The sequence below is a fragment of the Rhipicephalus sanguineus genome, unplaced genomic scaffold (genome assembly GCF_013339695.2).
Source record: "Rhipicephalus sanguineus isolate Rsan-2018 unplaced genomic scaffold, BIME_Rsan_1.4 Seq411, whole genome shotgun sequence".
NCBI classification, from domain to species: domain Eukaryota; kingdom Metazoa; phylum Arthropoda; class Arachnida; order Ixodida; family Ixodidae; genus Rhipicephalus; species Rhipicephalus sanguineus.
Window position 1 is genome coordinate 98,085 of NW_023615195.1, and position 24,077 is coordinate 122,161.

At 46.4% G+C, this 24,077-nt stretch overlaps 1 protein-coding gene across 1 annotated transcript in view; it reads right to left on the reverse strand.

The window, feature by feature from the left end:
- LOC119377226 (zinc finger protein 260-like) overlaps positions 1 to 24,077 on the reverse strand; it is a gene marked incomplete at its 3' end in the record, with an annotated part of 75,447 nt that overhangs the window by 13,775 nt on the left and 37,595 nt on the right. The window contains exons 3-5 of the mRNA XM_037646793.2: positions 21,350 to 21,577; positions 15,602 to 15,679; positions 15,300 to 15,522 (exon numbers count right to left, since the gene is read on the reverse strand). Of these exons, the coding sequence (XP_037502721.2) occupies positions 15,300 to 15,522; positions 15,602 to 15,679; positions 21,350 to 21,577 (529 nt within the window). The remainder of the gene's footprint in view (positions 1 to 15,299; positions 15,523 to 15,601; positions 15,680 to 21,349; positions 21,578 to 24,077) is intronic.

Consider the following 24,077-nt stretch of genomic DNA (forward strand, 5'->3'; position numbering starts at 1 on the left):
TCTTTGTCTCGGTTGTCAGTTCCACTGACGACTGGGTAACTCTCACTATTGTTTCCTTATTTAGCACACCATATGCGAGTAGACTACAATAGGATCTCGATGTTACAAATTTCGCGGGATCACAAAAAATATTCGTAAAATCAGAAATTTGTATCACCAAAAGCATGCAAACTAGTATGCCAAATTGGTGTGCTGCTAGTATGCCTAACAAGTGACAAAAGAAATATATAAAACTGGCACATGTGTTCATTTATTCTTTTACCGGGCCACAGCAATGTTGCAGCGCACTCTGAGAGATAGAGAGTACATTTCAAATGTCGGTGATCATAGCGATACTCTTACTTCCACAGCGCAGGCAATGTGTGTAATACAGGACAATATGTGCGGTGTCCCATGCGAGCTAACAGACCCTTCATCATCTAAGTATTCTCTGCATGATTTCAGTGTACTGCGATGAATATGACTTAAAGGGCCAGTAAAGAGTCCCGATTTTTTTTACCCCTCCCAAGAACACTGCTTACCACGCAGAAGGCCACAATGATTAGATTTGTAATATCACAGCACCGCATAGACAATCAATTCGGAAACCAATCCCCGCCTCTTTCTCCTGTGTTTCAACGGGTTGTCCCTGACTTGTCCTCTACCGCTGCTGCCATGTGACCTAATGTCGCCCAATGGCCACATTCGGCAACACTGACCTCAACAGTTGGTCCTCTGCACTATGAAACTGTGCCTTGGCCACGTGGCCTTGGCCCTCCACGGATGCGATTTAGGCCACGTAGTTGACACACCTGTTGCTTATTTGTTTATGTCGATAATACCTTGAACAGCATTTCCACATCGCACCACTTGCGAGCAACTGACACAACGCACACGTGGCGGAAGCCTTGCTACGCACCGATGAAGTAACAACTGATATAGTGTTAAGTTGCTGACGTGAGTGTAGACAGATTACAGTCTATGCCACCGTTCTGAGTGGTAGAGAAGGTTGGGGAGGCAGAGCAAGAAACCGAAAGAAGCTGAAATGGTTGTTATACCCCCTGTAACTTTCTTTATTGGACTTATTTGCAAAATCTTTACGGCAGCACACCACTGGCCAAGTGCGTGGTTACCTCTGAATCACAAATTTTGGATTGCGGTGTGTTTACTGGTCCTTTGGGGTAAAACCAAACTGGCTTCCAAAAAAATCGAGTAATAAGCACCCTTTCACATTGCTGTATGCCTTGAACACAAATACCACACAAGAGACAGGAAATTTCACATTGCTCAATCAAAAACATATTATAAGCAAAAAGACAACAAAAACGAAATTATGCACACCACACGTCACAACGGCTATGATTAAACAGCGGAGTTGTTTAATCATAGCCTTTCGGATGTTTAGTCAGTTGAAGGCTATGTTTAGCCATAACCTTTGGGGTGGCCTTCCGTCTCTTTCACCAGCACCGCTTGTGCTCAAGTGCGGGCTACCATTGGTTGACTCCTTTCACCGGCACAACCAATCGCGCTCTTGCTCTCTCTTTATTCTGCACTCCACATGCTCCGCTCCTGGAATAGCTTCATTTTTTGCTCTCCTCCCCTCTACACCTCATCACTCTCTACATGTTGCTACAGTTCTTTAGCATGCTCAACTCGCTACACTAAGCTTCTCTGCACCCACTAAGCTTTAACCATGCTCCGCCTCCTTTCAGGCTATGCTCTCGCAGCAAGGCTAGAAAATGCAGACAATTCCCGGGATTTCATTGTCATCATTCTCATCGTGATCATCAGGCCTGACTGCGCCCACTGGAGGCCTCTCCCTTGTTTCGCCAGTCAACACAGCCCTGTGTTTGCTATGGCCACGTTATCTCCGAAAACTAATTAATCATCTGCCCACCTAACCTTGTGTCTCCCCCTCGAACCATTGCCTTTTCTTAGAATGCAGTCCACTCCTCTCAATGACCAGTGGTTAACTTGCCTACGTGCTAAATGCCCTGCCAGTGAATGTCCATTTCTTCTTCTGGATTTGCACTAAGATGTCGTTATCACCAGTTTGTTCTCTGATTCACTCGGCTCTCTTCTTGTCCCTTAAGGTTACCTCTATCATTTTCCTCTCCACGGCTCGGTGCATCGTCTTCAATTTAGGTTTAACACTCTGTGTAAGCCTCTAGGTTTCTGCTTCATAGGTAAGTACCAGTAAGATGCAGCTGTATATACATTTCTCTTGAGGGATAGTGTTAAACTACCATTGATGATTTGCAAAAGCCTGCCAAATGCACTCCACCCAATCTTATCCTCCCTGTTACCTCAGTCTCATGGTTTGGCTCCGCGGTTACTGGCTGTCCTCAGTAGATGCAATCCTTAAGTTCTGTTAAGTTATAAAAGCTAGATATAAGTGTTGGCTATATTTGGCGCATTTCTCGATCCCTGAATGATAGTATGAATGTTGTCTTGTCGAGTAGCCTGTACAAAATCCTGCTTGGTCCTTTGGTTGATTTAATTCTAAAGAGATCCAGTTTATTATCTATTACCTTTGCAAATGGCCTGTAGACAGACAGTAAGCTGATCGGCCTGTATTTGACATCCCCTTTCTTATCGATTAAAACGATGTTAGCAATCTTCCAAAATTCTGATACCCTCACCTTCAACAGACACTTTGTATACAGGGTGGTCAGTTTTCTAGCATAATTTGTCTACAGTCATTCAAAATCTGATATAAGCTGACTTCACCAGCGGCTTTGCCTCATTGCATTCCCGCCAAGGCCTTCTTTACTCTGTAGAATTCGGTGCAATTCTTCAGCTACTATAAATCTTGTTCATATTGATAATGATGTTGCCTTCCTTCTCTCTTAGCGCACATTTGGTTTTTACCTGTGCCCCGTTTTCTCTTCATAGCTTTTAGGCTTTGTATGTTCTTTAGGGCATGCTCAATTTTCTCTATATTATACCATCTTATGAGCTACCGTAGCCTATTGATTAACTGTGAAAACTCTGCCTGTTCTTTTTGTTGTTAGGATGCTTTCCTGCTTTGACGTCAAGTTGCTTAGTGAGGGTGTTTTGTCCTTGGGAGAGCTTACCAGTACGCTGTCTCACGACCTACCTATGACTTCTACTGCACCATTCCATAATAATACTTGTGAAATAATCGTTCATTGCCTCAACACAAAGGTCAGATTCTTCAGAGCCGAGAGGGGATTACATCCAGTTCTAGAATACCAGAGAGGAGTTATCAGTAGAGTTCACAGAACAGAATAACTAGGAGCTTGAAAACCTTTACCCAAAACAGAAGAACCAGAAGTAGGTGGAGGAGTCCCAATGATGAAACTAGATGAAAAGACTTCATACTGCACGCACACTCCGGCATAGTGCAGGATGTGGAAGCTGGCAAATACGATGCAGTGACCATAGGATGGTTAGGTCTCGAATTTGCCTAGTGAGGAAGGAACGGCAGAAAATAGTACGCAAGAAGCCAATTAATGAGTTTGTGCTGAGAGGGAAAGCACAGGAATTAATCATCTCGCTTAGAACAGATCACAGGTATAACCCCAGGGATTTATCTCGCCTTAGAGTGAAGGAAATTTCAACAGCGCGGGAATAAACACGAATGCACGAAAGAGAGCTGACACAAACAAGCGCTGACTTCAACTGATTCTTATTCAGAAAAGACACATATATGTAGTGAAAAATAAGTAGTAGTAGTAATAGACTTTTATTCAGCCAAATTCTAGGCCGAGCATTTCGACTGCCTGCGCGATCAGTCGACGCTGTTCTTTCCCCTTCCGCCGATCCATGTCGGGCCAGGTGGTGATGGAAAGGGAAGGGGGAGGATAAGAGCTGGATTGCTGAGCAGTTGGGCAGTAGAAAAGGCAGTGTGACAGTCTGCATATGTTGATGGGCAATTGGGGACAGCAGGGGTCCGACCTATATTTATAAAGAAAAAGGCGAGAGGGGGTGATCAGGCAATTCATTTGGATGTGCCGTAGAATCGAGCCTCAGCAGAGTGAGAGATGGATGAGGAGGAGGGTAAGACGCTTGTCGAGTCGGAGCTGTAGGTATACCTCCTTGATAGTACGGCGCAGGGAGATCTTCCCATCGTTCTTGACGGAGCTCCCACTGTCTTCTGAAGGTGTGGGCCAGGGAATGAACGGTGCCGGTGCAGCATCATGGGCGAGCGGCGTGCAGCTCATTGCCATCAATCCCCGAGTGCCCAGGACCCAGCGTAGGAAGACAGGGAAGGTTGCAGTGCATAGACAGCTCGCTCAACCTCCTGTTGAAGGGATGGGGGTAATGTGCGGTTTGTATACGGATGGCGGCATAAGAGTCGTATATCGTTACTTGGGGAGTGAAGGGGGAAGAAATGACTGTAAGGCATGGACAATGGAAAGGACCTCGAGCGAAGTACATCGGGTGGGTGCAGGTGGGCGATGGTGTGGGTTTCAGGTGTCAAAAGGTGTGGATGGTAGATAGCGTAGCCGCATGAACCCCGAGGAGCCATGAACGAGGCATCCGTACAGGCGACTCCCTGTGTAGAAAAAGGAGGGGATGATGCTGCGCTGCCGTGTGACGACGGCGGCGGCAGAATGGGGACATGTTGGATGGGGAGAAGAAGGATACGAAGGTTGGGAGCGGGGTGCACGCGGGAGGAGGCAGGTGGCAACGGGAACTGGAATGTGATGGAACCCGCTTGGGCCAATAGCCATTGACCCTGAGGGTAAGAGAAAAACGCGCAATCTGACAGTCGTGGTGGAGCGAAAGAGAGAGAACGTAGTGGATGGAAGAGGCCAGTGGCAAAGAGCTTAGTGGTAGAGGTAGTGATAGGGAGTTTGAGAGCTGCCTTGTAGAGGCTAACAGAGTTCTTTCGAGGGTGTTAAGTTGGGCCCATCTCACGTTAATCGTCTTAGAGGCCAACTCAGACAATTTTTACTATGTTGAAGCACTGTGCTTCCAGGTTCCCGAGAGGCTTCTCTCACGGGCCCGATAGTAAAATATCTAGCAAATTGGAAAATACTTTTAGCCTTTAAGAGATAATAGGACGAATCTGTCCCATTTTTTCTTCTTCAGTAAAAGGTTCCTCTGCCAATGCGCGCGCCATCAGCGCTATGATTTTCTGCTGCTGTTGGTCAGAAGCATTAGGAAACCAAGAAAAAAATATTTCCACACTTACGATACGTGGTATGGATGATAATTGAGTTTAAATTCCATTTTGTTCTGCAGAAATGTTTATAACTGTGTTCCATTGCGTGCAAGATAGCTAAAATCCTAGATTTATGGTTGTTTCTCCTTTCTGAATTTGAGACAAGTAGTTCTAGCATGAAACGATGGATTGTTTAAAAATCAGAGCAGTATATCGGCCATAATCGTGTTGAAGCATACTCGAACGAAAAATGAAGCAGTTTCCTGCTAAGCCTAGCTACATAACAGGCTCGCATAAAGTTTTATCAAGTTGTGATGGGCATTATTGTGTCACAAGACACGCCTTATGACGGAGAAGACTCTGAAATTCCTTTTTGGCTTTTTTTACTACTATGGTACCCGTGGCAATGAGAACACGCTGTGGGCTAGGACTTTGTTATTGAAATGGGGCCGTAAGGAAAGTATGATGAGATCGATGCTCTAGACAGTCAGGAAGCGAAAGAGAACACGAATATACAACATCTAAGAGAAAGTAATACCTAGACCTAGATGGAGTTGATGAATGCATTGGAAGATCAGCACATTCATTGACCCCACAGGATGTGGGCCTTCATTTATAGCCGCACTTTATATATGGGCTGAAACGCAGGCGTAGCTGAGGTGCTCGTCCTTATCTACAGAGACAGAAAGAGCTAAAATGGTTAGTGTATGTGCAGAGGGCAACAGAGCTGCTCGCAGAGGACAAAGAGGCGCAGGCACACATTGTGTGCCACGGCTTGGAAGTGAGTAGCGCCAGAGTTTTTTTGCACAGTTCTGAAGTGCCTTGGTACCACTAACTTCGAGCCTTTTCGTGCCAGAAATTTGGCGAAAGGAATACACGATGGTGCGCGCATCGAGACATGGGAAGTGTTGTCCCACTTGTTCTAAGACATCAGGACCAATGGGACACATACGTCCCACTTTTTTCTCGGAATCGAATGGTTCTATTTTGGTGAAAATTGCTTCCTACTATTTCTAAGTATGTTATTAAGATATTCTACAGGCATACTTTTTGTTATCATGTGAAAATATACATGAATCCCAGGAGCGTAGCCAGAAATCATTTTTTTTTGGGGGGGGGGGGGGGGGGTTCAACCATACTTTATGTATGTCGTGCGTGTGTTTGTATGTGTGTGTGTATATATACACAAGCAAAATTGGAAAATTTTCGGGGGGGGGGGCCTGAACCCCCCAACACCCCCCCCTCCTTTGGCTACGCCGCAGATGAATCCATAAAGGGTTAAGTAAGAAAAGGCACAACACCAAACCAAACCGAGCAGTACTGTCTTCGTGTGACGTATAATGGTAAAAACCGGAAATCATGCAAGGCATGCCGGTCCAACCAGCGCAGAGTATGAAAACTGAAAGCTGCGAAGAGCAGACGCTCAGCCAGAAGACGACGATGCCGCACCAGCCGTACCATGTGTGTCATGACTCCCCTGCCATGAGCACATGCTTCTCGGAGCAGTCGGAAATGACAGCTGTTATTTGGATGCATTTGCAAGTAAACAAGAATAGCCATTCCTCTTCATAGTGTAATGTATGGGGCAGCGCTAGAACGTCTTTGCTCGTCCTAGTATTCGTTCTAGCGCTGCCCCATACATTACCCTATGAACCCTAACCAACTCGCCCACCTTTCCGTTATTCTGCCATTCCTCTTCGATGAAGTAGAACACACTTGTTTGTTTATGTGCTTGCCTGGTTGCGCACTATACCACCAGATGGGACCACCTGTACAGGCCACTCAAGTTCAAGTTTGTGGCTCCTGCAATCAGGTGAAATGCTAACACTAAGAAGTTTGTGGACAAAGTAAAGGTTTTCTATATTGTTATGGAAAAATAGAAATGCAGAAGTTTATGCATAATGGCGTGTGACATCACGTCGATAGGATCGATGAAATGAAGTACAGTTGAGTTATTCAATAACGAAAGCCCCCAGGAGCGAAATTTTTGCAGTGATGAAGATACCTGGCGTCCCCGGCGAATATCCATAGAATTCAATAGATTTGCCCCTTCTTGACAGCGACGAGGTCTTAAAAAGTACTCCCGCAATAACGAAAGTTTCAGGTAGTGATCCGGAAAATTTTGTTCAACCCAGGAGCTAGATGAAAATGCAGAAGTTTGAAAATTGCAGCACCGCTTATCCGAAAAGTTTCCGCCAACTATCATCGCACCGGTGCGACCATTGCTCTACACATTCGGTCATGATGGTGATGATAGCAGCAAGACCTTTTTTTTTTTTCACTGAGAGCAGCTTTTGATAAAACTTTGTTGGCAGCTATGTTGGCACATGACGTTTCCAGTGACAACACCCATGAAAGTGACGTCATGCCAATTGACATTCTGTAGACGCTTAACTGCTCGCTGCTGCACGCCGAGATCTCCCGCGATTTGCTTACGTGCAGTGTTGTTTGTCCTTTCGGAAAGGCACCGCCTCCTATAAAAAGCGCAAGTTTTTGACACTTCAGGAGAAGTCTAGAATCATCGCAGAAGCTGTGAAAGGCAACAAAAAGGCAGATATTGTAGAGGAGTTCGATAGAGCAAGATCAGAGACTTTTTAAAATAAATTTTGGTTGTGCAAAGTAATTGGTCTGTGTATTTTACTCTTTTCACGACAACGAAATTTTCACAAGAATGAAAAATTTTTTTCCCTGCCGATTTCGTTACTGTGGGGTTTGACTGTATAATCCAAGTACGAGCCCCCTTACGCACAATGTGCAGCTTGCCGAGTGAGGATAGACCTGGTCACGGTGGACCCGGTAAACGTTACGCCAAGTGTTTCCATACAGTAAGCTTCACGAATGGGAACTCTTGAACCGGTATGGTATTATTGTACTATCTGCGCGGTAAAACGGCACTGCTAGCTAAAGCACAATCGATACGAAGGGTAATCACTGCCTGGGTGTGTTTCGTGACTGTCATATTACAGTGAACTCCCGTTAAGACGAACACGGTTAATACCTGTGTCACACGGGCACTTTTGAACGGCCATCCAGTCAAACGCCATTGAAACGGCAGAGCTCTATTGAGTCGATGGAGTTCTCGCGCTGCTACACAGCAATTCTGAACGGCCGTTGAGTGGTTCAGGCATCTCTCGCAAAAACTGCGCGGTGCTGCAGATCTTTATTTGCGTATTGATGTCATTGAAAGTTAAATAATACAAATCCGCTTAAAAATCACAGATATGCCTGTTGTTTTTGTTTGACCATTTTAATAAAGTGTTTATTTGTAGTTAGCAATACATATTTAATTTTTAACTTGTTGAGCAGTGAAACTGGCGAGCGACACACGGCAAGACTGCACGATAAAGACAAGCACGTTGCTGATGTCGAAAGTATGTGCAGTTCACACATTTCAAGTGGCACAAGTACTTTAATAAATAATCGATAGCGCTTACATATACTGTTTTAAAGCATACTGGTTAACACTTGCTTTTTGTAATCATGGGTTCGGATACACTGTGAACGAGAGGGCACGTTTGCGCTGTTTCCGCTTCTGTCGCTTAATAGCCATCGAAGTTTCAACGGACGTGGGGGTGCTCCGTTGACTTGATAGCCTTCGAAATCGCCCGTGTGGCAGCTCATGCTTGTCAGTTGAGTCAATAGACCATCGGTTCAATGGCCTTCCAAACGCCCGTGTGACACGGGTATAAGGCAAATTTTCGCTTACGCTGAACACCATGGGACCATTTGCTTGGTTTCCCATAGACTCAACGAAAAAAAAAATTCGCTCAAGACGAACCGCCTAATTGTACTCTTCTGTTAAGACGAACTTTCACGGTGATCGACAGCGCTAGCGATTCTGCGAAACGGACACTGCAGGCGATCGAGAAAAAGCTAAAAATATTTAAAAGAAAAGCGTTTCCTGGCGCAAAGACGCGAAGCAAATCGCGACGCGAGGGCGCGAGATAAACGAAAAGCCAGTATCCCCTCACCCCCAGCCTGTAGATGGGGGAGGTGAAGGCTTGTCAGCAACAAAAGCAACAACAAGAGTAGGGGGATTTACAACTTGGACCCCCAAGCCATTGCGCCCTTCTGTATGGTGCTCTTTTGTTGTGTCCGCCATGTTCAGAGGGGCAAACGCAAAGGGAGTGGGGAAAAGAAAAAGAAAGCGACAACGGGAACAAAATTTTTCTGTGCATTACAATCAAGTACGAAACCGAAACCACGTTTGCGGCACACTCCCGTAAGAGGGGTCAGGTGCATTGTCATCACCATCACACAATGGCAGCCAAGCAGATTTTGTGGTCAGTTCGTGTTGGTTTTGCAGGACATGTGCATGTTGTATCTGTTCCCAGTGAAGTGCAAGTTGTGATGAGCCATTATGATTATGAAAGTGCACGACAAAGGAAGGCTATTTTGCACACTGAATATAGCTGCGTTGTGTCTTTTTCGTGTGCGCGAGGCTTGTGACCGTGAGTAGCATGATGGGATATCTTCAACTGCACGTCGATCGGGAAAAGTTACTACAGGCCGAAAACCGGAAAATATGAGGACCTAGAAGAAAACTTTGCAGACTTTCTTAGCAACTCAGCGTATAGTGACTTTGTCAAGGCAACAGCACGCGACCGAGGCATATCCAGAAGTGATCTTAGAGCCAGCAAAACAGGCTCACAGAAGGAATGGTGACGCCCACGCTCCACTGCGCATGCGCCTACTCTCTCTCCCACTCTCCTCCTTAACGCAGGTGTTCTGTCGCCTTCTCTCTTCTCCTCCCCGCGCTGCAGCCGCGGCGCAGCCTCTCCTTCCACGTGATGAAGCCGTGCCGCAGCCAAATACAGCTTGTAACCCACTCTCTCCTCTCCCTCTCCCATTTCATGTGTATATAAGCACGTGCGCTTGGTCGGCTTCCATCATTCTCACTTCTCACAGAAACTTGGTGTGCGCGCCCCCAATGCTGCTTCGCATCCCCTCATGGTTCCCTTGAGTGGGAGATGGTGTAATTTTTTTTGCTAATTGTCAACATAGGAGCGTGCTACAGTTTCATCGTTAATATGTGGTAGCAAATATCTTCATGAGGATTTTTATGTTTGAACACGCGAAACCGGGTGCTCGTAAGATTCGTGTAAATACTCTGTTTGAAGCATAGTTTTTATCTAGATGAGCCAAATAAATGCTTATTCTTGTCTTTTTGCCCACATTGTAATCTACACCATTCAGTGCTTCAAGTAACATATTTGGATGCACTTGGCATGTTAGCATGTCTTTTTTCGGGAGCACTTCTGATAAGCTAAACCCCTGAGAGAGAGAGAAGAGAGGAAAGATAGGGAGGTTAACCAGATGGTCTGGTTAACGACTCCATTTCTTGAATGTAACAAAAGCACATACGAAAGCTCGCATTATAGGCAGACGAGTCTAGCCAAGCCTCAATCATGGTCATGTGCTCTGCAAGGCAAGGTTGTACGATTTAGTGGGCTAGTTCCCATACAGTGCATTAGATGTATGCACCCTGTACATTTCTGAAAATTGACAATCGAGTCACGGGAACTTGCATCTTGTCCTCCTGAAAATTGTGTTTCCACCTGTCGCCACGCTTTGTGTTGTGGAAATTATATCAAACGGTCAAGGTTCATCCCTGGTTGCGCATGCGTTATCGCCGACATCTGTCTCAATTTTGTCAATGCGGGTTGGTGCTGCATGCGAAAAGTGGACAGCTCAAGAAAGCTTCGACAACGAATATTTAATCGATGTCACGTGTGAGCTATCTTTTATGATGGGATGGAAATGTGGAATAGCGTGCGTACAAGCAAACAGCATCACAGAAAAAGTGACATTCAAAGGCTTCTGTGTAACGGCATGCTCGTGGCTTGGCATTTTTCTTGGTGCTAGCCTGTAGCAATGCTTTATACATCGAGGTATGCAGGTGCGTTTCAACAACGTCTTGAACATTGCTGGGCAAGACAATGAAAAAAAGGCCGCCTGCACCGAGGCAAAACCTCCTGATAACGAACAGATGACCGCGGTCCCTTCGAGTTCGTCTTAACAGGAGTCTACTGTACTTACACGGGGAATCGTGTGCAGCTCACAACGCAACACCACATGCCATCCATTGCACGCCCACCTACGGGGAACTAAAATTCGCACATCAAACTATGAAGCGATGACCAACACACTATCGATGCCTTGTGGACAGCAGATGCTCTAGTGGCACATCGGTTTTGTCACTCCTGTCACTTTGCCATAATGACGTAACACACCAAATGTTGGGGGATTTTCAGCTCAAAGCCTCAACCTAATAAATAACGTGTTGTTTTCGAGGCTCTGGCAGTCTTGAGGTGCACGCAGCATTGGGTTTAACGCCACCGACTCAATTGTTTTGGTCCTGCGGGTTGCCACCTGACACGTAGTGTGCCTCTTTACCTTGCGCCATGACTTGCGATCACCATTTCATCTGAAGCAATGAGCATCATACCGCTGCTGCAACTGCTCACCGCTTCAAGCAACCCCAGAACAGCCCTGCTGTAAAAAGGATCACTCATGCCGACCAAGCAGGGATTCAAAGACCACAGCCTCAAGCTAGTAACGTGTTGTTTCCTAGGTCAGTGAGTAGACACTTGCTTCCTATTGTTGGACTTCTAACTGGCTGCATATCCCCCAGTGTATTTGCACTGTTAACGCACTCGCATCGGCTGTTTCACTCAGCGGAGAAAAATTACGCAGCCATATAGCCTCGTGTGGCTCCGTTCGCGTTCATTTAGTCGCTGTTACTCGTCGTGTGTAACTTCGTGTTCATTAAGCAGGCGTCCGTAACCGCTATCGTGCGAAATAAGAAAGAAAAGACGGTAGGCATGCGCAGAAAGCGCAGCACAGTCACAGCGAAATCTGGAAGAGCGGCATTTCTAGGGGCCGTTAAACTCTCTTGGGGCTACTAATACAAGTATATTGCAAGGTACACATACGCCATAATATAATTCTTGTGAAGATGGGAAGCACACACTACGCCATTTGTCCTTCTGCGGAGAAGCGGGGTACCCGCCACACACCTGTAAGGCATCATGCGCACTTTGCTGATGCCGTGCTGATGACGATGAAGATTTATGGCTGAGCCCTTTGTAATGGGTTGGAAGCTTTCACGGCCCACTAGTTCCGTAATTCGCATTATGTGACACCCCGTCGTTGTTTCGCTCTCCCACCACGCTATAAAACTTTGTTAACGTAAGAAAGAGAGAGAGAGAGGGAAAGGACTTTATTGAGACCCTGAGGAAATGGATCTGGGCACCTTATGGTCTTCCTTGGTAATCAATACAAGTGCACTTACGAGGTGCCCGCTATTCTATAAATCATAATTTTTGTGAAGTAGGGAAGCAGCCACTAAACCATTTTTCATCATTCTGTCTGTGAGAACTGTGGCACCCGCTAAACACCTGTAAGGCATTATGTGCACTTTGTTGATGCTGTGCCTGCTGACGATGAAGAATTATGGCTGAGCCCTTTGTATGGGTTGGAAGCAATCAACAACCCACTCGTGCAATTTGCATTGTGTGACGCCGGTTACAGAATTCATGTGTGTGACGCCTAGTTGTTATTTTACCCTTCTACCACACAATACTACATATGTTAATGTGGTTCTTTCCCGACATGAAGCCTGTATACGGTCTTTTTGCAAAGGAGTTGCAACCACCGGCATGGCTCTGGGTTAGAATACTGGGCTGCCACACAGACAGCCCAGGTTCGAACCCCGTTCCATCCTGAATTTTTTTCTTATTTCATTTCTTTTTCTTATCTCGCGCGACAGCGCTTATGGACACGGCAGCGGCAGTGGCGGACAACTCGGCAACAAAACAGCCGTTGAAATGGTCGCATAACAGCTTTCGCTGTAGAACGAAATAAGAATGTTTATTTTTCATATTTCGCGGGCTTTCTTATCAGCCGGAAAAATGTGCATGCAATTAGTACGTTGTTGAAATACGCAGTTAGATGTCATTTGAACATGCCTCTATATACCTCATTCACATTTTGATAATTACGTGAGTACTCGTCGAGTTATCAATATAATTATTACTAATTAATTATACCTCATTATCGAAAAAATTATTGGTGGCTACTCCTGTGCACTAAGAACAACATGAACAAGGTTCGCTTTGAATACCGTTCCACTTTTTAAAATCATGCTGCGTGATAGTTGTGAACCTTATTGTATTATTATATTATATTATATATGCGCATTTTTTTCTATTTATTTAGCCTTATTATTTCTTGTTCTGACTGAATATGTGCTCCACTGCTGAACTACCACTTTGAATACACGTTAACTTTTTTTTTTGTTATTGTGTTCTGGTTATACCTGCTTCAATATGTGCACTGTAACTGTAACCGATTTATGTATTTTAACTCCCCTATGTAATGCCTGCTCAGGCCTTTAGGTACTTCAATAAAAATTTTGTGATAACTATGCGAAGCCAGGTGCGCGATTCGAGGCCACCAATAAAATTAATTTGTAAGCAATCTGCACACCTCTCCAACCTTTATTTGGCATAAATGATGGAAACGTGCAAAGGAACGCACCCAGTGAGGTTTACTGAGATACACTGAATGTGAAAAATCGTCGGAGCTGGCCTTTAAACAGCTCTGCTGTAAAAATTCTGAGGTGCTGTAGGGTGGTATGCAGCGAATCGAGCAGGCACCCATAATTGGGGGAGCACACTGCACGTCAATGCAGGGGTCTAACAGGAATCTCGCACAAAGAGGAGGCTTCAGGTCAGGTAGGGTGACAACCTCCCAAACAGTCTGGTAGAGTACAGTCATTCTTATGGATCATTCTCTTCGCAATGGAGTGACTGGCGTGACATAGTACACGTTTGAGCCAGTAGGCTAACACCCCTACGCACGGAGCACAGCAACAAGCCCAGTAATTGGAACGGAGCCCGCCGGATGTCGGACCTAATTTCAAGATTTACCCGCATTGGAAGCATCACGTGGGATGAATTGCCAGGTTTTTAAGCTATCCGTGAAACCATGCTCGTCCATCAAAAACCTCGCATAGCTGTGATGTCACCTAGCATAGCCATGGCATTGCACGTGACCTAGGCCAAGCTTCGCCCACCTGCCTCGGCACTGCGCATGACCATTCCTGCGTGCTGACTCATCGTCGTCGCACTATACCGATGTCAAGAGTGCCTGCTGCACTTTTCTTCGCCATGTGTAGACCTAAACGAACTCCAAAAGAAAAGCCGCGTATAAAGAAAGATAACGTGCAGCCAAGCTAGAATATGCTCGGATACATTGAGCCGAAGGGGCTGCTGCCAAGCGTCGCAGGCAAGTGGTAGAGCCAGGTATGTTCCTCAATGGAGATATACATGCAAATCGCTGCGAATCCGCACGCGGTCTCCTTGTGTTGAGAACTTGCAAGTACCAAGTCCAGCAGAGCACCACTTCAGAGCATAACAGGCTTGATCCAGTTTCCGAGCACGTAACTGGGCACACTGCCACGTACAATGTGCAAACCCAGTTATGCCTAGCCAAACATAGTGGTGCCTAGCAAAACCTAGCAAAAAAAGCTTCTCATAACTTGAGAATGACCAGCTTCGGTCTTTAAGCCTTGCGCGACTTAATCCAAGCTTGCCATTTTTTCGGATGCTGCATCATGCTATATATCCTGCTATTGCATTCTGGGCATCGTTCTCACAGTGACCACAGAGACACACGGTAATTCTATTCTTGGTTTAAAATTAAATGCAATTGCCAAAGGGCCCTGAAAGCACTGTCCTATGAAAATGATAGTCATTGTAATATAATTTAATTGAGGTTACATATTAGGTCCAAAGTTGGTTCCGCTATGACCACTACGAACAATGCCACAATCCCTCATTATTCTGACAGCAGTTATACGGACACTTGAGGTGCAAAGCAGGTTACAAATCAAGTCTGAATAGATAACACCATCCTGCATCTCGCATCTTCTATGTCCGAGTGAAAGCAAGTACTTGCTGCGCTCTCACCACTTGCGTTGCATTCAAGTGACAGAAAGCATGAAAGTTGTTTCGCTCACTGGAGCATCCGTACTCCCTTACGTCAGTGTTTCGTAGAGCGATGTCATATCGGATCCTAAGGGAAGAGCTGCTAGCCTACTTCGTGTAACATTCCGATTTGTTGCTATGGCACCCTTGCAGCGAAACCGGCTTCTTTTCTTACGGCAAATGCGGAGACATACCTGAAGAAACAGCACGTGGTTCTGTTTGTGTAGCGATTGATGACAGAATTTTCTTTTCGATTGCTTGTGATGCTTTGTGGCGGGTTGGTAGTCCCACTTGAACGGATTTATTTGCACCACGGCCCGGCTCACACGCTGAGTCTAGTGATGTGTCTACAGCTTGTCCCGACTCACAAGCCAGATCCAGTGCTGCCTGATATATTGGCTCTGCTGCACAGTCATCCTGAAATAAATTGGCTTGCATTGTTGCGAGCGATAATGCCAAAGATTATTGCAGAGAAAATAAAGGAAAGCCTTCTTACATGATCTCTTTCGCTACAATGACTTGGTCTTGGCGTGTGCCCGATGATAGCATCTCCAGAGAGCAACTGTCCAAGAATCTGAAATAGTGTATGAAAAAAACAGTTAGTGAGGTATACGCACCAACACCGGAACTTATGGGAATTGTTAAAATACATACTTTTCCGACAAATATTAAAAATCTAGTGACACCATTTATACTTTTGTATAATCGCCTGGTCTTATGTTTTTCCGATTTGTACCCAGCTTTTCCTTTAGTACTTGCCTTCAATTTACTTAGAAACTCAAACCTATTATATTCTTCATGCAGTTTGAATTATGACACCTATTAGAACAGTATCGGATAGTGGAAGATGTTATGGAATCTCCTTGATAAAATGAAAATAAAGTGAGTATGGCTAATCGGCCTCTGCAGTTCTGAAAATAACTGTAAGAATATCTTCACCTTTACATATAGTCATTCCACATGCTCCTTTACATGCATAAGCACTTCTAAGCAGACACAACAAGAACACTGCCCATCGCTTGTCACGTCAGATGATCGCAAGAATAATGAAATATGATTAAGTAATCTTTCTCTCTGTCACAGCACGGCATGTCACACCACCTGTATATCTGGATCACAATCAGCATGGGAGTCATGTGATGTCACATATGGGTAGTGTGATGAATGAGATACAAAGACCGCACCCTTTCCTGGGCCAGCTTTTCGATTATCTGGTTCTTCTTCCTCTTCTTCATGCTAGCTGCCAGCGCGCCTGAACTCCACTGACGTTCTTCGTCATCACACTTGACCGTGACAGCAAGCACACAGAGCTGCTGACAGTGCCTCTGGTGGGCGGTGCTGGCTGCCTCGTGATGGTCGGTCTCGACCCGCTGCAACGTCATGTGAGCTGTAAAACATGCATCTGGCGACTGGCTTGTCGCGGAAGTAACGGTGGTCGCAGCATTTCCCAGAGGAAGAGGGCGGAACAGCATCCAAGGCGGCACCATGGGTGGCAAGGTCTCTCGGTGCTCCTTTTTGCTTACACCTGCATGATCGTTAACACCAGGAAGATGGTCAGGACATTTGTCACGCACCTTCTGTGGCTTTGGGGGAAATAAAAGTAATTTTCTTCAGCCAAACTTTCCATACTATCAACCGGGCGCTCACTCTCCTCTTTTTCATCAGTGCCCAACAGCTCTGGAAGCGGTAAAGCTTGCTCTTTGGGTGCCGTGGCCGTGAAGTCCAGCGCAGGCTTCGTCGCGATAGATATTCCGTCCACAGGAAGTGGGATTAGCGACAGGGAAAATTTCTTGCGCTCGTGCCGATGAACTTTTTCGCTGAAAGCCTATGTGTTCGACATGCTGTACTCCATTGCGTGTATGCTTTGCTGGTCTGCAATCAGATGCTGCGGGTTTTTTTCCTCTTAGTACGGCTGCTCTGACCATGTGACGGTTCTTGTAAATCTTGAGTTTCTATTTCGTGACTTCTTTTCCATCCTCACCTAGAAGACACAAGCGTGTCCAGGTGTCCTCTCGATGGGTGTTTGGTGTCACGCAGCCCCTGTTACATTATGTGTCTCATTCGGCGCAAGGTGATATGGCGCACACTCAGTAATGCTCTTGAAGCAGCACAGAGGCTCAATAGGCTTCAATGGGTCGACGAGCACGGAAATTGGTGGTATAGGCTTTTCCTGTTCCTTCACTAGAACATCTGCAAGTGTCCCAGCGAAGGCGAACCTGGGGTTAGTTCCTCCAACTGCGCTGGAATGGAGTGGTCACGGCCTCTCTCACTGATACCATGGCATCGGATACCAGCACAAAGACTGCGTCCTGCAGTGGAGTGCAGTTCCTGTGGCCAACGTCTGAAGTAGGGCTGCCCGAGAAGCTCCGTGTCATGGGGCCGCAGGCACGGTTGCAAGGTCGAGGTGGTTTCGCTCTCCATTCTGTTTTGCAGTTGGGAGAGGGTTGCAGGCATGCAGAAGAGGGCCAACGCTGCTATGAATGGCGCTCCATTCTGGCCAGTACCGTTGCTCTATGCCTTCATATTATGCCATGCCTCGGCGCCACCATGAAGACAGTTGTTGATGCCACAAGTCATTTTTGATTTTCCGGCCAGGCATGGCGCGTGCCGAGATCACGAAAACACAGCATTCTGGAGGTTCCGAAGGAGATGGTGAAGCAGCAGGCTGAAAGCAGGAGCTCAACGACAGCAAGTGGTCGAGCTGTTGTGTCATTTGCATGAGGACACACATGATTTTGGCGACACTGTCAGGTGAGGCGCCCGAAGAGCCGGCATTCACATACATGAAGTGTGCTGTGGTAGTAGCACTCAAGGCAGCGAGATCCACAGCCAGGAAAGCCTGGGCGGCATCCCCTCGAGGCTGAGACGTTGGAAGAGTCCTGGGTTGAGAAGTTGTCGCGAGGGGGAAGTGTGAACAGCGTTCCCAAGCAACAGGAGGCCGTGCGCTTCCTCAGAATGAGATGGTAGCATGGTGCCTGCCAGGTCGTACCCTGCAACCGCCGAAGAGGCATGAACGGTCGTCTGTGGATTGCGTGATGGGTAGCTGCAGCAACGATTGCGTTGCTGGCTCCATCGCCGAGGAAGAGTGAATGGTGTTTTCTTCAATAACGAGATGCGCAATGCCAATGACCCACAAGGACAGCTGCCTTCTGCTTTGGTTTTACAGCGAAAGCTGTTATGAGATCATTTCAGCGGCTGTTTTAGTGCCGTAGTTGTCCGCCGCCGCCGCCGGTGTCCGTAGCCACTATCGCTCGAAATAAGAAAAAAAAAACTAATAAGAAAAAATTGCAGGATGGAACGAGGTCGAACCTGGGCCCTCTGCGTGGGAGCCCAGTATTTAACCTCTGAGCCATGGCGGTGCTTGAAACTGCTCTGCAAGAAGGTCCTATACAGGCTCATTTCGGGAAGGAACCACATTAACATATGCAATATAGTGTGGTAGAAGAGTAAAATAAGCACCAAGCATCGCACAACGAGAATTTTGTAACAAGGCGTCCCACAATGCGAATTGCCCAACGAGTAGGTTGTTGAATGCTTCCAACCCATTACAAAGGGCTCCGCCATAATTCTTCATCGTCATCAGGCACAGCATCAACAAAGTGTGCATAATGCCTTACATGCGTTTAGCAGGTACCACGGCTCTCCTTAGAATGACGAAAAATGGCACAGTGCCTGCTTTCCTACTTCTCAAAAATTACAATGATTTATAGCGTAGTGGGCTCCTCGCAAGTGCACTTGTATTGGTTGCCAAGGAAGCCCATAAGCGCATGATCCATTCCTCGGGTCTCAGTAAAGTTCTTCGCCCCCCCCTCCTCTCTCTCCCACCTCAACGTATGTTATACAGCATGGCGGGAGAGTGAAATAGCGACCAGGCGTCAAATCGAATTACATAACTGGTGAGCCGTTTAAAGCTTCCAACCCATTACAAAGGGCTGAGCCATAATTCTTCATCGTCATCAGTCCTCGTGTCAACAAAGTGCACATAATGCTTTACAGACGTGTAGCTGGTGCCTCGCTTCCCTGCAGAATGACGAATAACGGCTTAGTAGGTGCTTCCCAACTTCACAAAAATTATTATTTATGGTGTAGTGGGTACCTTGCTAGTGTACTTGTATTAGTAGCCCCAAGAGAGCTTACAATGGGCCCTAGAAACGCCGCTCTTACAGCTTTCGCTGTGACTGTGCTGTGGTTTCAGCGCACGCCTGGCGTTTTTTTTTGCTGCAGATTGCGCCATTGTGATGAATGAGACACAGAGACAGCACACGTTCCTGGGCCATGACAGCTATTCTATTATCAGCTTTTTTTTCCTCTACTTTGCGCTAGCTGCCCACATGCCTGAAGACCAGCGTCGCTTTTTCTCATCACAGTATATATGTGTACATGGGTACTGAATAAAGGCATTCTATTCTTAGCAGGCTGAGTGATAACGTTATTACAACTCGCGACGAGGTTCTTGCGTACCCGCATAGGCGACAACCAAGTAGAGGGGCGGAGGGGCACAAACGGAAGCAAGCAAGCTGCACTTTCTTCCAGTGGAAAGTAACACGCATGTTCCTGGAGTAGGGCCCCGCCTGTTACCTAATGCCCAGCCGAGGTACTCGACCATGAGCAAAAACGACGGGACGTCGACCTCACAACCAGCACACGCAAGGAAACAATGAACCGATAAGTGACAAAGAGGTCTACTTCTCTCGAAACGCTGCCACTTAAGAAAATAGCGGAGTTCGACCTAAACATTCAAAACTTAGTCATAATCAAAGCATTTAGGCATTTCTTAATGGCTAACGATATAGCCGAGGCAAAAGGCTTTCCCGTTGCTTGCAAAATCGCCCTGGAGAGGGAACTACCGGTGCGAGACACTGAGCAAATGCAATTGAAAGAACAAGAGATATCAGTGAACGTAGTCAAGAGCCGATCACATCAAGACCAGAGATCAGCTAATCCAAGGAAAGCAGAGTCTTCAAGAGCGAAAAATGTGATAGATGCGGCAGGGGACACTCGTGTAGGTGTGTTGGTACAAAAGCTCTATTTGTCGAAAATGTTGAGAAGTAGGTAATTTGAAAAGCATGTGCCCAAATGCTAAAGCGAGACCAAGAGCATGCATGCGCTTGAGTGTTCTGACGAGGGCTCAGAGCATTTATTCATTCATTCTCTTTAGTTTCCAGAATAAACAAAAAATATTACATTCTGGTTGGTCTCCTGGGCTAAAGCTGTAATAAACAGCTTGACAAGGGCCCAGGAGACCAATTACATGGCAACAAGTGACAGCTGAAGAGATTTGCAACAAATGCACAATTCACATCACACATGGTAGAAAAAAAATTATTTACATAAATAAAGCATAACAATATCTGTGTAAGCGTGACAGGAAATGTTTTTGTTTTTTTTTTGCAGTGTAGGAATGGCCTCATGAGCTTTTTATACATGCAGCATGAACTGTACCATTTGGTTAATGCAACCCAATCATGTTATGAAGTGAGCATACAAGTTGAAGGGCACGCACTGATATGCAAATTGACACGGGAGGATAGCTCAACACGGACACATGCCGCTGCTTTTAGAAATCTGACATATTTGAATCGCAAGGTCACTGAACAAGGCATTTACCCTAATGGCGCGAAGAAGAGGGCAATCTTACAAGCTCCCGAGCCCACTACAGTTAGAGAGCTTAATGTGTATTTGGGAATGTGGAATTTTTATTTAAAGCTTCTCAAGAAGCTTCTACAGTAGCGGAGCCGCTCTATAGACTACTAAAAAAATTTTAAAAATGGTCACGGGAAAGAGAATGCACGACACGTTTAAAGCAATGAAACTCTTGCTGACAAGCAGCAGGTGCTGAACATTCTATGACGTCAAGAACCGCTCACAATGCTTTGCGATGCGTCGGCCTACGGCTTAGGTGGCGTGATTTTCACGGTAATCATGTCATGACCTGTGAATCGTATTCCTCATACACTGATGTCCTCCAATTCCAATTTTGGCAGATACCATGTTGAAGAGTCGACCACTAAAGCGTCCAGACGTAGGCAGCTAGATAGATAGATGGAAACGGTCAAAATGCCCTTCGATCGCTAAGGAATGCTTCGCATTTAAAATGACGTTCTGCAGCTTTCATCGAAGTTCCACGTCACCTTCGTGCCGTGTGTTCTACAGCTACTCTGGTCATCCACTTTCGCAGAGTAGAATGGCCTCATGAACTTTTTTATACATGCAGCCTAGTAAGCTCCAACATTCGACATCTCACCTCATGTTTTCGCCTCTTCGAGAATGCTGCTCTCGGTGCCTGCGATTCGTTCCGTTCGTAAACGAACGTCGACGGCACCACGCCAGGCCTCAGTGGAGCAGATTTCACAGGAGATCCCATTGCAAGCATTAGCGATAAACTGATGGTAGTCACTGTCAAGAAAATGTTTTGAGCAGAGAACAGTGGTAATCGAAGGCTTGAAAGTGCTTCCTTCACAGCAGCGATCCACTGAGGAGATTGTTTTTCCACAATTTGGGAAGTTGTGAAAAAGTAAATCGTCTCGGCCGCCGATGCCCGTTCAGCCGTAGGCAGTGCAAACGGCCGACATGGTGATGATACGCTGTTGTTCGTCGAGTAGCAGTTCTTCGAAGCCTAAACTTAGGGTGTACAGGTCGATTATTCAGGACAAGAAGGGCGGCTGACGCGGGAAACTTGCACACGGTGACGGTGCGAGCGGCCGGGACGCGACTTCTCTGCAGCGGCTGAGTGTAAACTTGGTGTAAACAAACTGCCCCTATTCGCGTTTCGTGGGCGCTGCCATCTTGACTTCAAGAAACAAAATCGCAGTGACTATTCTGTGGTCCAGACCACAGAATAGAGTGCAGCTTTATTCTGTGGACCAGACCACAGAATAGAGTGCAGCTTTATTCTGTGGTCCACACAATAAACTTGCGCGCTGTGGGCTGTGCGGAAATGTTCTGTAGCCCAAGCAGCCCACCTCTCTTGACGACGGTTTCTGTCACAAATTGCAAGGGTTCATTCTGTGGTTGGTCCACAGAACAGGCGCTGTTAATGCCCTCAGAAGGAACTGAGCCCACCCCATGAAGACTTCGATTTGCCAACGCTCGAGCTCCCTTGACGACAGCTTCTCTCGCGAATATCAATATGTGCTCGCCGTTTTGTGAACGCTCTTGAAGACGCGTATGCGTGAAAGATTCCAATGTTTTGAACTATGTCAGTATTGATATCAGCCGCAGATAAACTTGTTATTGTGAACCGGAAGCAGCAAAACGAATGCCTATAATGATAACAATGACAACGGTTCTAAAATTTCGTGAACCTGATCTATCGCGTGCGGAACACTAAAGTCACTTTCACCACAGTACGTTTGTGTCATGTGAAAAAGTACACAAACATTTGCACGGGATACTCGACTTTGAGCAATCCTTCTGAATGGGCGCGGTCATAAATCACCCGTAAAAGAACGCTAATGCCACCGCGAAAAGAAAACAATAACAGCAAATGACAGCGTGTATAAAATTTTCTGGCCTTGATCCATCGAGTACGCAACGCTTAAGCCACTTTCGCCGCAGTACACCTGTGTCAAGCAAAAAAAAAAGCGCAGTAAGATTGGCGAGAACCTACTAGTTGTCACTGGACACAGCACACTTTGTCACTTAATTAGATACACTTGCATGCGCCGTATAATTACGAGTACTTGTATGATCGTCAACGTCTGAAAACTTTACAGAAACAGCTAAAATAGCCCCTTGCCTATCTCAGTGCACTTTTTTTGCACGACATTATTGCACTGCGGTGAAAGTGACTAAAGTGTGTCCTGACGCGAGAGATCAGGGCCAGACTATTTTAGTAGTGTCGCCCTCTGTCGTTGTGATTCCCTTCTCGCGGTGGCGTTGACGCTGTTCTTAAGGAGATCGTGGCTGTGTTCGCACAATCGTGGGGATGGCTCAAAATTTGAGACTCCGTGCAGATCTTAGTGCACATTTTCTTTTTGCATGACACAGATGTACTGTGGTGAAAGTGACTTAAGTGTTTCGCTCTCGATAGATCAGGTCCAGAAATATTTAGAACCGCTGTCATTTGTTATTATACGCGTTCTTTTTGCTGCTTCAATTCACGACAAGTTTACCTGCTTTGGCATGTCAGACCAGCAAGCATGCCAAAGGTGGGCTTCGCCTTCGTATTTCGAACCCTTTCACGCATAAGCGTCTTCCATCTCGCGTACTATGCCCGGAAATGGCCTCCTTGGTCCGGACTTATTCCACAAAGCTGTGAGCGAATATTGCGATTCGCGAGGGAAGCTGTCGTCAAGAGAGGAGGGCGCAGTGCTTATTCTGTGAATTAGACACAGAATAAACCCTACCAATTTGTGAGAGAAACCCGTCATCAAGAGAGGTGGGCTGTTTGGGCTACAGCGATGTCTGGTGCGCACGGTCCACAGCACAAGTCTAGGGTGGCTCTAACAAGTCTCTTTGGTGTGGTCCACAAAATAAAGCGCACTTATTTTGTGTCTGGTCCACAGAATAGATTGGGACTCTATTCTGTGGTCTGGTTGGTCTGGTGCGCAGAAACCGTCGTCAAGAGAGGTGGGCTGCTTGGGCTACAGAACATTTCAGCACAGCCCACAGCGCGCAAGTTTATTGTGTGGTCCACAGAATAAGCTGCACTCTATTCTGTGGTCTGGACCACAGAATAGTTGCGAAACAAAATTACCAAAGTGCGTATGTAAACCACGTGACCATCAGCGACAAATAGCGGCTGCAGCATAGGGCACGGTACGGTGGTAGAATAGGACAGCTGGTCAAAAGAGCGCCGTAAGCGCATCGCCGAACTGCTCGAGTTGCTCGCGGCCGCCGCGAGGTTCGTAACGGGTTTCTGGGCCGAAGGACGCGCATCGCAAGCTTTCGCTGTGTTATTTTTCTGGCTCTAAAGCGTTGTTTGTGTTTTTAATAGCATGTGGCTGTCTGCCAACTGCGCCCACAAAATA